The sequence below is a fragment of the Heloderma suspectum genome, chromosome 11 (assembly GCF_057233095.1).
Source record: "Heloderma suspectum isolate Gila_16-S chromosome 11, 16-S_ref, whole genome shotgun sequence".
In the NCBI taxonomy this organism is placed as follows: Eukaryota; Metazoa; Chordata; class Lepidosauria; order Squamata; family Helodermatidae; genus Heloderma; species Heloderma suspectum.
In genome coordinates, this window is record NC_139468.1 from 13,671,637 (window position 1) to 13,687,076 (window position 15,440).

Sequence of the window (15,440 nt, forward strand, 5' to 3'; positions counted from 1 at the left end):
ATAGCTTAGTCTTGGTTTATTTTTTTCATTTTTTCCTGTGTCTCCCTACACCAAACTTTCCCAACCTGGTGTCCTCCAGATGCTTTTGGGACCACAACTCCCATCATCCCCGAGCACTGGGCATGCTGGCTTGGGCTGATGTGAGTTGTAGTCCAAAACATCTGGAGGGCCCTATACTACAGTCTTTTCCCCCCTTGAGCTTACCACTGAATGCAGCTATCGAGACACTGATGAATCGTGTGTCTGTCTCTCTCTTTCTCCTGTCCTAGCTCTGGATGGGCGCTCACCCCAAAGGAGATGCGGTGATTCTGGACAATCGCATCCCCCAGAAGACCTTACGGCAATGGATCGCAGACAACCCCGGCTGCCTAGGCTCCAAGGTGAAAGACACCTTCCAGGGCCAGTTGCCGTTCTTGTTCAAAGTGCTGTCTGTCAACACGGCCTTGTCCATCCAGGCCCATCCCACCAAGGTAAGGCCGTTTCGTTGGGCGCCATTGTCCCGACTCTCCACTTGGGACCTCTTTGTGGAAAATGCTCATGCTCGCTTGTGGTGCCTGAACGGTGGGATTCTCGAGCGTTGTGATGCATTTTATGTGACCGGTCTCAGATTCAAATGAGCTTCTGCCACGCATTAAAAACGTGGTTGTTCAGGCAGGCATTTGGGGTGGGTTAGGGTATTTTTAGAAATATGATGTTTTTAATGTAGGATTTTGTTGTTTTAAACTGTTTCTATTATTGTACATCGCCCAGAGTGGCTGGGTGACCAGCCAGATGGGTGGGTGATAGATAGATAGATAGATAGATAGATAGATAAAAATTTCTGAAGAGCAGCTTTCCCTAACCTGTTGGACTGCAACTCCCGTCATTCCCATTGGCCATGCTGCTGGGAGTTGCAATCCAACATATCCAGAGGAAGGCTGGTTAAGATGCATAATCTGGTATTGTTCAATAACAAAAAATCCTAAAGTGGCATTACTGTGTCACTGTAACAATTTGATTATACGATACCAATCTTGAGGTTGTTGTAAACCTGCTCATGGTGGCTAAAATGTGTATAGCAGGGCATTGGAAGAAAGCAGCAACTCCTCTGATATCCAAATGGCATGACAGAATGTGGAATGTACCATTTTATCACAATTGACTTATTATAGAAGATCAAATCATGGACAACAGGCAATTAAGTTTATTGAAAGTTTTCAGTTAAGTTTATTGAAATACTTTATGTATAATGTTTTGCAATAGTAAATATCAGGACCAGACTTAGCCATATATTTTCTTCTCCTTACTGTACAGCAGGGATGGGGAACATGTGGCCCTCCAGATGTTGTTGGACTGGAATTCTATTCATCCTTCACCATCGACTCTGCTGGCTAGGTCTGGCAGGAGTTGCAGTTCAACACATCTGGAGGTCGCGAGTTTGGGGACCATAGGAATTAAGGGGCTGGGGCAAAGGCTTCAGGTAAAAGCCAGAGCACAGCTTTTGAGCAGGAAGGAAGAGAGAGAGAAGGTCATCTCACAAGTTTTCTGGGCAGCAATTCCAGACCTAAGGGGCAGTGAGGGAGAAAGGATGAAGGTTTTTTGGGAAGCAGGAGGCTGTCAGACAGTGGAGGGTGGTGGAACTGGAGGAGCCAACATTATAGGCAAGGATGTATCTGGGATATAAAGTCAAGCCAAGTTTATTGAAATGTAGCTTTCGGCCATTATATACAATGACCTGGTTCAGAAAGGGAACCTCTTTGATCCAACCCCAAGATTTCTTGTTAATGGATAACTTTAGGTTCTTCAGGGTGGCAGCATGGATTCCTCTTGCTACGCTTCCTTGACTAATTATCCCACCCCTGTGTGCATCGCGTGAGCCCTTGTGGGCTCTGTGGCACGTTGACCAGGGTAGAGCCTATCACAGGTTCAACAATCAAAGCAGCCCAGCTCTGATGCTTGAGCACATGCCCAAGTCTCAAGACTCTTTTCTTCCTTTCTTCCTTTCCAGGAGCTGGCAGAAAAGCTTCATGCCCAGTATCCAGAGCACTACCCAGATGCCAACCACAAGCCAGAGTTGGCAATTGCCCTAACCCCCTTCGAGGGCCTGTGTGGTTTCCGGCCTGTTGAAGAGATTGTGGCTTTCCTCCAGAGTAAGCATGTAGGGAATAAGGATCGTGGTGTTCCTGTCAAGATGTGTGTCCTCAACAGGTGATGGGATTTCTGTATAATGAGCATTCCTTACAGCAGGGGGCAGACAACTTATGCCCCCCACAGATGTTTTTGCCTACAACTCCCATCATCCCTTAGCATTGGCTATGTTGGCTAGGGCTGATAAGAGTTGTAGGTAAAAACTTCTGGAGGGCTACAAGTTGCCCACCCCTGGCTTGAAGAGCTTAAGTAAACGATCCTACTGCAGAGACTTGGCACTGAGGTTTGGCTGTTCTATATTCATTGTCCGGCCCTCCAAGGCTCTCTAGACAGCCACACCCTCTTCCTGGCCCCACCACGTTTCCTCCGACCGCTGATAGCTTGATTTTCCAGCCTTTGCGCATCTTTACCCTGTTCTAAAAGGTTGAAATACCTCTCCTAAAGCTTAGTTACTGGCAACGAGAGTTTTAAGCTAAAAAATGTTGGTATTTTGGCCCCTCCCATTTTCCGTCAACTCCATCCTTTTTGCCCTGCCTACCACTGGAATGCACCCTCCAAGAGCTTCTCTGAAATTGAATTCAGCCCCAAAACTGAAAGAGGCTCAACACCCCTGCCATAAAGCTACCCAATGCTTAAGTACATATAATGTTGCCCTCCTCGGTTGCATACCGCTGCCTCCAATTCTAGGTGGCTACAAATCTCTCTGTCTCTCTCTCTCTCTCTCATACACAAGTGGACAACTTGTTTAACACTGGGAGCTACAAGGTTGCAGCTAACGGGCATCGTATTTTTTTCGGGCTTTGTGTGTCTTGTGTAGCTTTTTCGCTAACGTGGTGAATATCCATCTGGGTTTTTTTTAATTGTAGAATCATAGAATAGTAGGGTTGGAAGGGGCCTACAAGGCCATCGAGTCCAACCCCCTGCTTAGTGCAGGAATCCAAGTCAGAGCATCCCTGACAAATGGCTGTCCAGCCTCGTCTTGAAGGCCTCCAGTGTGGGAGAGCCCACCACCTCCCCAGGTAATTGGTTCCATTGTCGTATTGCTCTTACAGTCAGGAAGTTTTTCCTGATGTTCAGCCGGAATCTGGCTTCCTGTAACTTGAGCCCATTATTCCGTGTCCTGCACTCTGGGATGATCGAGAAGAGATCCTGGCCTTCTTCTCTGTGACAACCTTTCAAGTACTTGAAGAGTACTATCATATCTCCCCTCAGTCTTCTCTTCTCAAGGCTAAACATGCCCAGTTCTTTCAGTCTCTCTTCATAGGGCTTTGTTTCCAGTCCCCTGATCATCTTTGTTGCCCTCCTCTGAACCCTCTCCAGTTTGTCTGCATCCTTCTTAAAGTGTGGTGCCCAGAACTGGACACAGTACTCCAGATGAGGCCTAACCAGTGCTGAGTAGAGGGGAACTAGTACTTCCCGGGATTTGGAAGCGATGCTTCTATTAATGCAGCCCAAAATAGCATTTGCCTTTTTTGCAGCCACATCACATTGTTGGCTCATATTCAGCTTGTGATCGACAGCAATTCCAAGATTCTTCTCGCTCGTAGTGTGGTTGAGCCACGTATCCCCCATCTTGTAACTGTGCATTTGGTTACAATCTTTTTCCTAGGTGCAGAACTTGGCATTTGTCCCTATTAAATGCCATTCTGTTGTTTTCTGCCCAGCGCTCCAGTCTATCCAGATCACTTTGAATTTTGTTTCTGTCTTCCAAAGTATTAGCTATCCCGCCCAATTTGGTGTCATCTGCAAATTTGATCAGCATTCCCTGCACCTCCTCCTCCAAGTCATTCATAAAAATGTTGAAGAGCACTGGGCCCAGGACTGAGCCCTGCGGTACCCCACTCGTTACCTCTCCCCAGCTTGAGAAGGTCCCATTGAAAAGCACTCTGAGTCAGATTCTGTAGCCAACTGTGGATCCACCGGATCGTTGTTTCATCTAGCCCACTTCGAGCTAGTTTGCTCATCAGGATATCATGGGGCACTTTGTCGAAAGCTTTGCTGAAGTCGAGGTATATGATGTCTACAGCATTCCCATGGTCCACAAGGGAGGTTACTTGATCAAAAAATGAGATCAGATTTGTCTGGCAGGACTTGTTTTTGACAAATCCATGTTGGCTTCGAATAATCACAGCATTGTTGTCAAGGTGCTTCCAGATGGATTGCTTTATGATCTGCTCCAGAATTTTCCCAGGGATTGATGTCAGACTGACTGGTCTGTAGTTCCCAGGTTCCTCCTTTTTATCCTTTTTGAAGATAGGGACAACGTTCGCCCTCCTCCAGTCATCTGGCACTTCCCCCGTCCTCCATGATTTCTCAAAGAGAATAGACAGCGGTTCTGAGAGTTCTTCTGCCAGTTCCTTTATGACTCTAGGATGCAGTTCATCTGGCCCTGGAGATCTGAACTCATTCAAAGTAATGAGGTGTTCCTTGACCATATGCCTGTCAATCTCCAGCTGCAATCCTGCCCCTTCAGCCTGTCCTTCGCCTTTGCCAGGGGGGTCATAGACCCTCTTTTGGGAGAAGACTGAGCCAAAGTAGGAATTGAGCACCTCTGCCTTTTCTTTGTCATCTGTTATCATTTTGCCATCCTTATTTAATAGCTGAACCACCATTTCTTTCCTCTGCCTTTTACTATGCATGTAGCTGAAGAAAGACTTTTTGTTGTTTTTAGCATCCCTTGCTAACCTCAGCTCATTCTCAGCTTTAGCCTTCCTGACGCCATCTCTGCAATTCTGTGCTATCTGCCTGTACTCTTCCTTTGTTACTTGGCCTTCTTTCCACTTCCTATATGTGTCCTTTTTTGTTTTCAGGTCATCCCTAAGCTTTTTGTGAAGCCACATTGGCTTCTTCTGTTGTCTTCCACCTTTTCTTCTTGTTGGAATTGTTTGTGATTGTGCCTTGAGAATTTCCTTTTTTAAAAGCTCCCACCCATCTTGGACTCCTTTTCTCGCTAGCATCGCTTGCCATGGGACCTTACTGATCATTGTTCTGAGTTTATGAAAATCAGCTTTCCTAAAATCAAGGGTACGCGTTTGACTACACTCGGCTTTTGCTTCCCTTAGAACCAAGAACTCAAGTACATCATGGTCGCTTTCCCCCAGAGTTCCTGTAACTGCTACTCTATCCACTAAGTCATCTCTGTTGGTTAGGATCAAGTCAAGGACAGCCGATCCTCTAGTTCCTTCCTCTACTTTCTGTAGGAGGAAGTTATCCGCCACACAAGTCAGGAATTTCCTGGAGGGGCCATGTTTTGCAGAATTTGTCTCCCAACAAATATCGGGGAAATTGAAGTCCCCCATTACTACTACATCATGCTTCCTTAAAACATTGGCTATTTGCTTTTCAAAAGTTTCATCCTTGTCTTCTCCTTGATTGGGTGGCCGGTAGTAGACTCCGACCACCAGGTTCCTTTTATTCTTTGCTCCATTTATTTCAACCCAGATGCTCTCGATGGGGCTACCAAGCTCCTCCTCCTGTATTTCTGTGCAGAGATATGTATTTTTCACATACAGTGCAACCCCACCTCCCTTTCTGTTCCTCCTGTTCTTTTTGAACAAGTTATATCCTTCAATTGCTGTATTCCAGTCATGAGAGTCATCCCACCAAGTCTCAGTTATACCTATCAGGTCATAATTTCCCTCTTGTATTAAGAGTTCAAGTTCGTTCTGTTTGTTTCCCATACTCTGGGCATTAGTATATAGACATCGAAGACCATGTGCTTCATAGTCTGGCTTTCTTCCTACATGTGTCTGAAGACTATTATTGGGCGCTATCAGAGCTGTTCTCTCCATTGCAGTGCATGCGCCTATGTCCATTGTTACCCCCAACATTACATCTCCCTTCCCCGTAGGATTCAGTTTAAAGCCCTCCTGATGAAGTTCTTCATGCTGTGGCCAAACACATTCTTCCCAGCCTTTGTGAGGTGCAACCCATCCCTAGCCAACAGCCCATCTTCCAGGAAGTATAGCCCGTGGTCCCAGAATCCAAATCTCTCTCGTTGGCACCACCTTCGTAGCCAGTCATTCACCCAGAGTATTTTTCATTCCCTTTCTATCCCTCTTCTAACTACTGGAAGGATGGATGAGAAAACTATCTGGGCCCCAAAGTTCTTGAGTTTCCTTCCCAAAGCTTCAAAGTCTGACGTGATCTCTTCGTAGCTCCGCTTGGCAGTATCATTTGTTCCCACATGGATGAGAAGAAAGGGATACCTGTCAGTGGGCTTTATGAGTGCAGGCAACCTTTCAGTCACGTCTCTAATCTGTCCTCCCGGGAGACAACATACCTGGCGAGTCCATGGGTCTTCACGACATACTTGGGTCTCGATCCCACGCAGCAAGGAGTCTCCCACTACTACCACTCTTCTCTTCTTCTTGTAGGCCTGGGTTTCATCGCCTCTGTTTGACTGACCTTTAGCCTCTTGCTCACTCTCATGCAGGTTCCCCTGTGATTCTTCCTCTAATATATAGTATTATATATTGTTATATATATATATATATATTATATAACTTCCTATTGTATAGGATAATGAGGTGGACGGGCATGATGGGTGGATGGTCGGTCGTATTTTTGAGCCTAGATATTAGAGCGGATGGCCCCTTCTGACTCTGGGATTCTATTGGGAATGATGCGGCATGGTATAGCCCTGCTGTCTGCAGTGTGTCTGGGTTAGTGCTGTGCCGAAAATTTCTCCCACGTTTTTTTCGACCATTCTCATTCAGTGTGATAGAAAAGAAATGGCTTTCAAAAAGACATTCAAAGGAGGAGACATTTCAGAGAAATTCTCTTGGGTTGGTTTTGGGGTTCTTGGGCTTACCTGACTGAGGAGTGTGCAGGATTGTCCTGTCTGTCACTGTACAGTCATCTCTGTGGCAGCCTGTAGCCTCCTCGGCTTCCCGCACTTCAGTTAAAGCCATCATGAGGAAGACGTCATGAGGCAATTCCTCCCATGGGGCCTTTTCAGTTCAGGAAGCGCAGGTGGCCTGGGAGGCGGCAGAGCAATGGAAAATTGGTAATGGAGAGAGAAAACACACACGGCACCCTCGGCCACCTTGCGGGGATTAGGTAAGCTCAAAAAGACCACCAAAAGACATTCAAAATTCTGCCTCAGAAAAGTGGAAGCCTCAGCACAGTTGATGCTGTTGCCCCCTACAGAGGCAGTGCAATAAACCATAAATCCTGAGGGGAAAAAAAGAAAGAATCTGTGCTGCTACCCTTGCCAATAGTGATCCCTCTCTGTGAGAAACCGTTAGATAATTTCTCCTCCCCTAGGAGAAATCCCCCCCCCCCAATTTCTCTACCCACAAATAGGCTGGAGAATTTTGAGAGGCCTTTTGTGCACAGCTCTAATCTGGGTGTTGGTTGTCCATGGGCGCTCATGAACTGGAGAACCACCCAGCCTCTAGAACAACACACCTGGGGCAGGTAGTTAGCACATCAGTCTGTTTCCAGCACATGTCAGTTTTGCATGTCATCACCCATAAGTCCATTTCGTGCCATTTACACATTTAGGATAGTATACAGTGTTAGTCCTATGTAGAGTATACCCATTGAAATGAGTGGGACTTAAGTTAGTTGTTTTAATGGGCGTACTCTACATCCGACTAACAGTGGATGTGACCCCTAATCCATGTTTTTTTTTTAATTGCATGAAAATTAAATACACATTTTCAAATGCATTTTCTTGAACAATACCTCTCTTTTTAAATGTATTTTGATACTTTTTTGAGCCAAGATCTGCGTCGGAACATATGGACAGTGCAAAGGCCGGTGGATAACTAAGTTCTGATGTGCACATTTGTCCGGGATGGGTGGATCAGGTCAGTTTGTGTTGGAATTCTGAAAGATCCAAATTTCTCAAGTTTCCCTAATGGGCAGACATCTGAGGTGCAGCCGGCCTCTGGATTTGTGCTACCATAGAGACAACATTGACACTTTTGCGATCTTTCTGCAAACTTCAGAGGCCTTGCTCTGTATGGTTCCTCCCCCTACCCTGTATAGCGGGGACATGGCGAAGGGGCGGTCCTTATGTTGCTCCTGTGCCCTCATTGGGTGTCCCCCCCAAAGGCAGCATCTGATTGGTTCAGGTCACTGCTGTTCAGTTTTTTTAAAAAAAAATATTATAAAATGGTGCACTGTAGTAAATGTAGGCTTGCCCAGCCGGCTGCTACCGTGCTTCCTTTTGCTATCGCTTGGGGTCGACCGGGCTACCAGGGAGGGTGGTGGAGGGTGGGCTGGGTAAAAAGAAAAGGGAGGAAAGGAGGGCTGGCTGGCAGCAGGGGGAAGCTGTCATTTGGGGGACCCGAACAGCACCTGCGCTCTGGGCCTGGCTGCACCACTGTACATGAGGCAGGCCTTTTCGGTGGTAGCACCTGGATTATGAAAGTCCCTTCCAAAGGAGTCTCACCTGGCTCCCTTGCAAATGGAGTTCAGATGGCAAGTTAACACCTTTTTTAAGAGGGTGTTTGTATAGCAGGCAAGTACTGTATATACACTCTGTGTGTGTTTGAGGGGGCATTAGTGCTGTGATTATATTGTTTTATTTTGCTTTTATATTGATAAGCATTATTATTATTATTATTATTATTATTATTATTATTATTATTTCTGCCATGCTTTCATACAGTAATATTTAAGGCAGCTTATGATAAGAAGTAGTAAAGTAAGATCAGGATAACAACAAATAAACTAAATAAAAAGAATTACAACCATATTTTAAAACAGAAACACACACAACATCACAAAAGCAACAGTAAGCAAATCCTGATTATTAACCACATCCTGGGAAAAGAAATAAAACAGATTTTTTAAAAAATCTTGCAGCCAGGAACTTCAGACAGATTTTTTAAAAAGGGGATTGTGTGGATTCTAGGAGCATATAAGCATCATGAGTTTGAAAAGAATCTTGGGAATTGTAGTGTTAGAAGGCTACTGGAATGTTTCTGTGTTCTTAGTTCCTTCCTAGGGCTAAACTGCCTAGAATTCCTTTAAGGAGAGCCATAACACTAAGCAGCCTTGAAATTTGGTTTACATTGGTTGGCGTAGACATGGTCTAAAAAGTACCACTGGGAAACGGGGCGGGGGGATGATGCGTGTAGCTGATCTGTCATCTGTTCTGCTACAATGTGACGACAGTGACGACCCTGGAATAATAACATGAATGGCACGCCCATCGTGAAAGCATAGTGCGTATGAACTGCCATCTCAGGTATTCTCCCGAAGGGGTTGCTAGAGAGCGAACGGAAGGTCGGCTGCAGACGTGCAGGCGTGCATTGTGTCGCCGGGTGACAGCTGACGTGTGTCTGGCTTCCTGCAGATGTCCCTGAATTCCGGGCCCTGATCGGGAACGTGGCAGCAGAACAGCTGGAACGCAGTGTCGGCGACGACCCTCGGGGCGTGACGGCCGCCCTGCGTGTCTGCTTCACCCGGATGATGAAGAGCGAGAAGAAGGTCTTCGTGGACCAACTCAACATGTTGGTGAAGCGGATTTCCCAAGAAGGTTGGTTCTGTGTGAGACCAGGAGAGTTGAGTGGCTCCCCTTTTTCCTCTTGCCTGGGAATAGGTTTCTCCGAGGGTTCAGCTCACTGGTTTCAGACTGCCTTAGCTTATGCAGTCAAGAGCTTCCTGGGGCTCGTAGTAGGACAAAGCAAGCCAAAGAGTGCAGTAGGGGAGCAGAAAAGACTGACGTAGCAAGTTCTGCTCCTGTGGTTTGGAGATGAAATCTTCTAGTGTTCTGGTTCAGTGTACTAAGCTGTAGGCCAAGGGAGGGCAGAAAGTAGATTTCCAGATGTTTTGGATTTTACCTCTCATCATTCCTGACTGTTGGTCATGCTTCTGGGAATTGAAGTCCCAACCATCTGGAGATCGACCGTCGGCTCTTCCCTGTTCTAGGCTATGCTGATGACTCCGTGGTTGTCTCTTCTCCTTGGATGCTTGGGGAGAAATGTATGTTGTTCCCGAAGGGTCACTGCATTGGGGTGGAAGGGAAGGAAGCTTCTGTTGAAACCAGTCTTGTATATAAGCACTAGCCTGGTAGCCACTGGCGATCAGGAATTTGATGCAGGTGAGCGAGCAAGGCTGGTGGCAGAGGAGGGATGGAGCACTGTGTCACTCCTCGGCTCCCAGTATAGAACCAAACGGGCTGCCGTAAAGAAGCCCGCTTCTCCACACTCAGCATAGAAACACAGGGGGTTGCTGCAGGAGGGATGGGGTCCTCCTGTGTCAGACCCCACCATCACCACCACCGGCAGGCTAGTAAACATTTTTTTGCAGGCTAGCGACTTGGGGTGCTTATTTACAAGGGTGCTTTCAGCTGAAGCTGAAGCCTGGATGCTGTGCTGCATACATTTTCGGAGACTCAGCAGCAAACGTTAGGGCAGCCGTCCCCAACTGGGCGCCCTCCAGATGTGTCGGAATACAACTCCCAGCATCCCCAGCCAGCCATGCTGGCTGGGGATGCTGGGGGCTGTAGTCCAACACATCTGGAGGGCGCCCGGTTGGGGAAGGCTGGCTTAGGCTCTCGATTGCCAGATGAAAGGACCAAATCTGGAGGCTGCCTCCGCCACCACTCACCAGCCTCTCTCCGTCTGCATCTCTCCCACAGCAGCTGCCGGGAAAGATACCTCGGCCAGTTGCGGGGAGCTGCTCCTCAAGCTTCACTCTCAGTTCCCTGGAGACATCGGCTGCTTTGCCATCTATTTTATGAACCTGATGAAGCTGCAGCCAGGGGAATGCATGTTCCTGGGGGCCAACGAGCCCCACGCCTATCTGCACGGAGGTAAGGGTCCCCACCCCTGGTCCACGTCTTCAAACAGATAGACTGATGGAGGTTCAAAAGCGGATTTCTTGAGAGCCGGGCGGTGGTGGGAGCCAGGATACGTTCCCAACGAGTGCCTCCCTCGTCCCCGGGAGGGCAGCCCCGCCCAGCCTGACGGGTGGCTGTCTCTCGGGCCCGCAGACTGCATCGAGTGCATGGCGTGCTCCGACAACACCGTGCGAGCTGGCCTGACCCCCAAGTTCATCGATGTTCTCACCCTGTGTGAAATGCTGAACTACAGTCCAGCTGCCAGCAACTCCAAGCTCCTGGTCCCTTCTCAGAGCCGCCTGGATCCATGCATCTACCTCTACGACCCCCCAATACCAGACTTCGCCGTCATGAGGATAGAGGTGAGCTCCCATGGCTGCTGCTGCTGCAAATCCCGGTGGTGAGATTCCACTCGGATTCAGTAAGGTCGACGCAGTCGCTGTCCACACAGCCCGACCTGATTTATTTATTCTATTTGTAATTCCTTCCTCCAAGGCCTGCCCCTCCCCCCGGCCGACTTACCCTCAGAATTGTCCTGCAAGGTAGGCCAGGTCAAGAGAGAGCAAGTGGCCCAAAGTCACCCAGTGAGTTTTACAGCTGGATGCCGGGGGGGGGGGGGATTTGAAACTATCCTTCCTCAGTCCGGCACAATAACCCAGCTTTCCCCAACCTGGCACCCTCCAGATGTGTTGGGACTACAACTCCCATGATCTCCAGCCTGCCCATGGTAGTTGGGTATTGTTGTTGTTTATTCTCTCAGTTGCTTCCGACTCTTCGTGACTTCATGGACCAGCCCACGCCAGAGCTTCCTGTTGGCTGCCGCCACCCCCAGCTCCCCCAAGGTCGAGTCCGTCACCTCCAGAATATCATCCATCCATCTTGCCCTTGGTCGGCCCCTCTTCCTTTTACCCTCCACTTTCCCTAGCATCAGCATCTTCTTCAGGGTATCCTGTCTTCTCATTATGTGGCCAAAGTACTTCAGTTTTGCCTTTAATACCAAAAGTTGGATATACTGGAGTTGTATTTTTTTTTATTTATTTATTACATTTATATCCTGCCATTTTTCCTCTTTTTAAGAAACCCAAAGCGGCATACATAATCCTCCTCCTCTCCATTTTATCCTCACAACAACCCTGTGAGGTAGGTTGGGCTGAGAGTCTGTGACTGGCCCAAAGTCACCCAGTGAGCTTCGATGGCTGAGTGGGGACTAGAACCCAGCTCCCAGTCCAACAGTCTAGCCACTACACCACACTGGCTGTATGTATTTCAACACATCCAGGAGGGTACCAAGCTGGGGAAGTCTGCATTAACTGCTGCTCCTATTCCTGCTCTTGCAACTCACAGCTATCCAGCTCTGGCACTGAGAGTCTCAACACTGTTGGATCCATCCTTGTTGAAAGCAGTTTGAAAACATGGGATGATGCATGGAATGTGGTCACGCAGAAGTAGCTTAGGGCTGCTGTGGACACCACCACAAAATGCTTAATCAGTGGATCGCTGTTTCAGCATCTCCTTGTCATGTCTGTAGATCCTAGGCTGCGTCTTACTTTGCTAAACGTGTGTTTTTTATCTATTGGATATGCCAGTGTCTCTTTAATAGAGACAGTCTAATTCCACTAATTGCTGGTGGTGCAATATAGCTAATGCTTCTTTTAAACATATGTTCTGACAATCTCCAATAGTTGCTTCTTGGGGGGGGGGGGGTTATTGCACAGATAAAATTTGTACTGGAACAGTCTTTAATATTCATCAATACACGCTCTTTTAAGTTATTACCTGCTTCGTGGAAATTAACAAATGGTCAGTGTAAATGGGTTCTTTGCACCCTTTTGACAAGCTAAAGGGTGATATTACAACATCGGAAGGATAAACACTCACCACTTGTAATGCAATGGATTGAGCACCTTATAATGCTTTCAGTCTTTGAACAGGTGGCATATAGATGACACCTTCAAATGGATACTTATTTGGATATCTGATCCTCTTTGCTTGAAGCCTGAGTGTGCTTGCTAGAAAGTTGCATGCATTTCATATGTATGCATTGCTATGGATATACATAAATCCATGTACATATATTTAAAAAAAACTTGAAAAATTAAAAGTTTTGCAGGTGCCCATGCATGCCGCCTTGGGGACCCTTTCACAGACACCATTGGAGGTGCCCACCGGTGCCACATTAGAGATCCCTGGCCTAAGAGGTTGGAGTGGGGGTAATGTTTGACTCAAATGCACTTTGAAAGAATGCAGACTTAAGCAGTGCAGACATAAGAGTGCAAACTTAAGCAATTGCACTTTGAAAGAGTCCCAGATTTTGTTGCTAGGATTAATATTAGGTGTCCATAGGTCAGCTTCTATCCATCTATTTTGCCTGGATTTTGTACAGATCAGAGGTGACCCAGGTTAATAAGAAGCTGCATCTGCAAATTTCTCTTTTGAGACTGAGTCTATCTAAACTGCAAACCAGGTGGCTAAGACATCTTTTGAACTTTTCGGTTTCTTCTCCCATCCCCTGCTTTTTGGACCACCTAGCTGAGGAAGAGTTCTGGAGAACTTGAAAGCTTGCACAGTTTTGTGCAATTCTGCTTGGTCCTAATGAAGCTTGGGCAGGCAAGTTGTGGCCCTCCAGATTTTTTAACGTACAACCCCCATCATCCCTATGCTGGCTAGGGCAGATGGGAGATGTGGCCCTTCAGATGTTTTGTCCTAGAAGTCGCCTACCCCTGTGGTAGAACCTCTCTATGAGGACTGAGTATGTTCAGTGGCTACAGAATGCTGTTGGGGTTCTTACAGTTGTGAATGTAACTTTTCGTCCTTTCTCAAAACACGCCAGACCTTGCTCTGAAAACGTTAACCTTGCAAATAGAATTTATGGAAGCACATTTCAATTGATTTATGTACTTTGATCCCACTATTTGGGCTCATAGAATCATAGCATAGTAGGGTTAAAAGGGGCCTATAAGACCATCAAGTCCAACCCCCTGCTCAATGCAGGAATCCAAGTCCAGCTTCATCTTGAATGCCTCCAGTATGGGAGAGCCCACCACCTCCCTGGGTAATTGGTTCCATTGTCGTATTGCTCCAACAGTCAGGTAGTTTTTCCTGATGTTCAGCCAGAATCTGGCTTCCTGTCACTTGAGCCCATTATTCCGTGCCCTGCACTCTGGTCCATGGCACAGCGTGTGGGAAGGAGGTTTTGAGCAAGGGCACACAGCTGGGTTTCTGATCCTCTGGGCGATGTAATTGAGTGCCTTTGACACAGTTGCTTAAATCTCAGTTTTGCTTGATCTTCTGGAAATGAGCTCAGCTACACTATTCTAAGCACTTCTGAAGGCAGAGGGGATGCAGAATTTGGTGGTGCCTCTTGGGTTTGTCCTGGGCCTGGCTTCTGCTGGCCCTTCCTCTACTGAGCAGCATATTTTTTGCTTTTATTGCAGATTCCCTCCTCCATTAAGCTGTACCTCGTTTCGGCCATCGACTCAGCTAGCATCCTCTTGGTAGTCCAGGGCACTGCTGTTGGTGCCTCCACGGCAGCCATGTCCGAAATGGCCCTCCGCCGGGGCTCCGTGCTGTTCATCTCCGCCAACGAGAGCGTCTCCTTGCACCTGTCCAAAGCTGAGGGGATGCTGCTTTTTCGAGCCTGCTGCCTCTTATAACGTGGGGCACGTAGCTCTTTCCCCCTTGCTGTGACTCAACTTGCAATCAATAGAAACTGGTCTGTGCCCTCCATACTGCCAGTTTTATCCCATCCATCCAGCTGCCGTGTCAAAAGCCCCAAAGCATTAGGGCTCAACCCTAATTTGCCTTCCTCCTTGGCTTTGCCCTCGGCTGGCCCTACCGTTGGTTAATTGCTGTTGAGCGTAGGACAGGAAGCTCTCCGGTAGCCCTCCTGTTTAAAACTGTACTGTCACCACCGTGTAATTGGAGGGAAGGAGTAATATTAAACTTTCCTGACTGTGCAGTCTGAGCTGCTGTAGACAGCTAATGGCTTGGCCTTCCCCCAACCTGGCATCCTCCAGATGTGCTGGAATACAATTCCCAACATCCACAGCCAGCTGTAGTCCAACACATCTATTTGTCTTAGCAAATAGCACAGGTTGGGCAACTAGTGGCTCTCCAGATGTTTTAGCCTACAACTCCCATGATGCCTCACCATTGGCTATACTAGCTAGGCCTGATAGGTGTACACCTAAACATCTGGAGGGTCGCAAACTGCCTACCCCTGGCACATAGGATACGGTCCCTCAGCTAGCCCCAAACTGGTCCCCTCCAGATGTTTTGGACTTTTATCTCCCATCAGCCCCAGCCAGTATGGCCAGTGGTCAGGAATCCTGGAAGTTAGAGGCCAAAACATCTGGAGGGCACCAAGTTGGGGAAGGCTGCATTACCACCTTCATTTCGTGCTGCTTTTATGGGGTATGACCTACATGGGCAACTTGTGGCCCTCCAGAAGTTTTGACCTACACCTCCCATCAGCTCTAGCCCACATAGCCAATGGTAAGGGATCATGGGAGTT

At 47.6% G+C, this 15,440-nt stretch overlaps 1 protein-coding gene across 1 annotated transcript in view; it reads left to right on the top strand.

Annotated features, from left to right (window-relative positions):
* Positions 1 to 15,440, top strand: part of MPI (mannose phosphate isomerase) — a 28,056-nt gene extending 12,616 nt beyond the window's left edge. The window contains exons 4-9 of the mRNA XM_084816912.1: positions 270 to 470; positions 1,988 to 2,129; positions 9,440 to 9,622; positions 10,727 to 10,900; positions 11,081 to 11,289; positions 14,362 to 15,440. Of these exons, the coding sequence (XP_084673038.1) occupies positions 270 to 470; positions 1,988 to 2,129; positions 9,440 to 9,622; positions 10,727 to 10,900; positions 11,081 to 11,289; positions 14,362 to 14,580 (1,128 nt within the window). The 3' untranslated portion in view covers positions 14,581 to 15,440. The remainder of the gene's footprint in view (positions 1 to 269; positions 471 to 1,987; positions 2,130 to 9,439; positions 9,623 to 10,726; positions 10,901 to 11,080; positions 11,290 to 14,361) is intronic.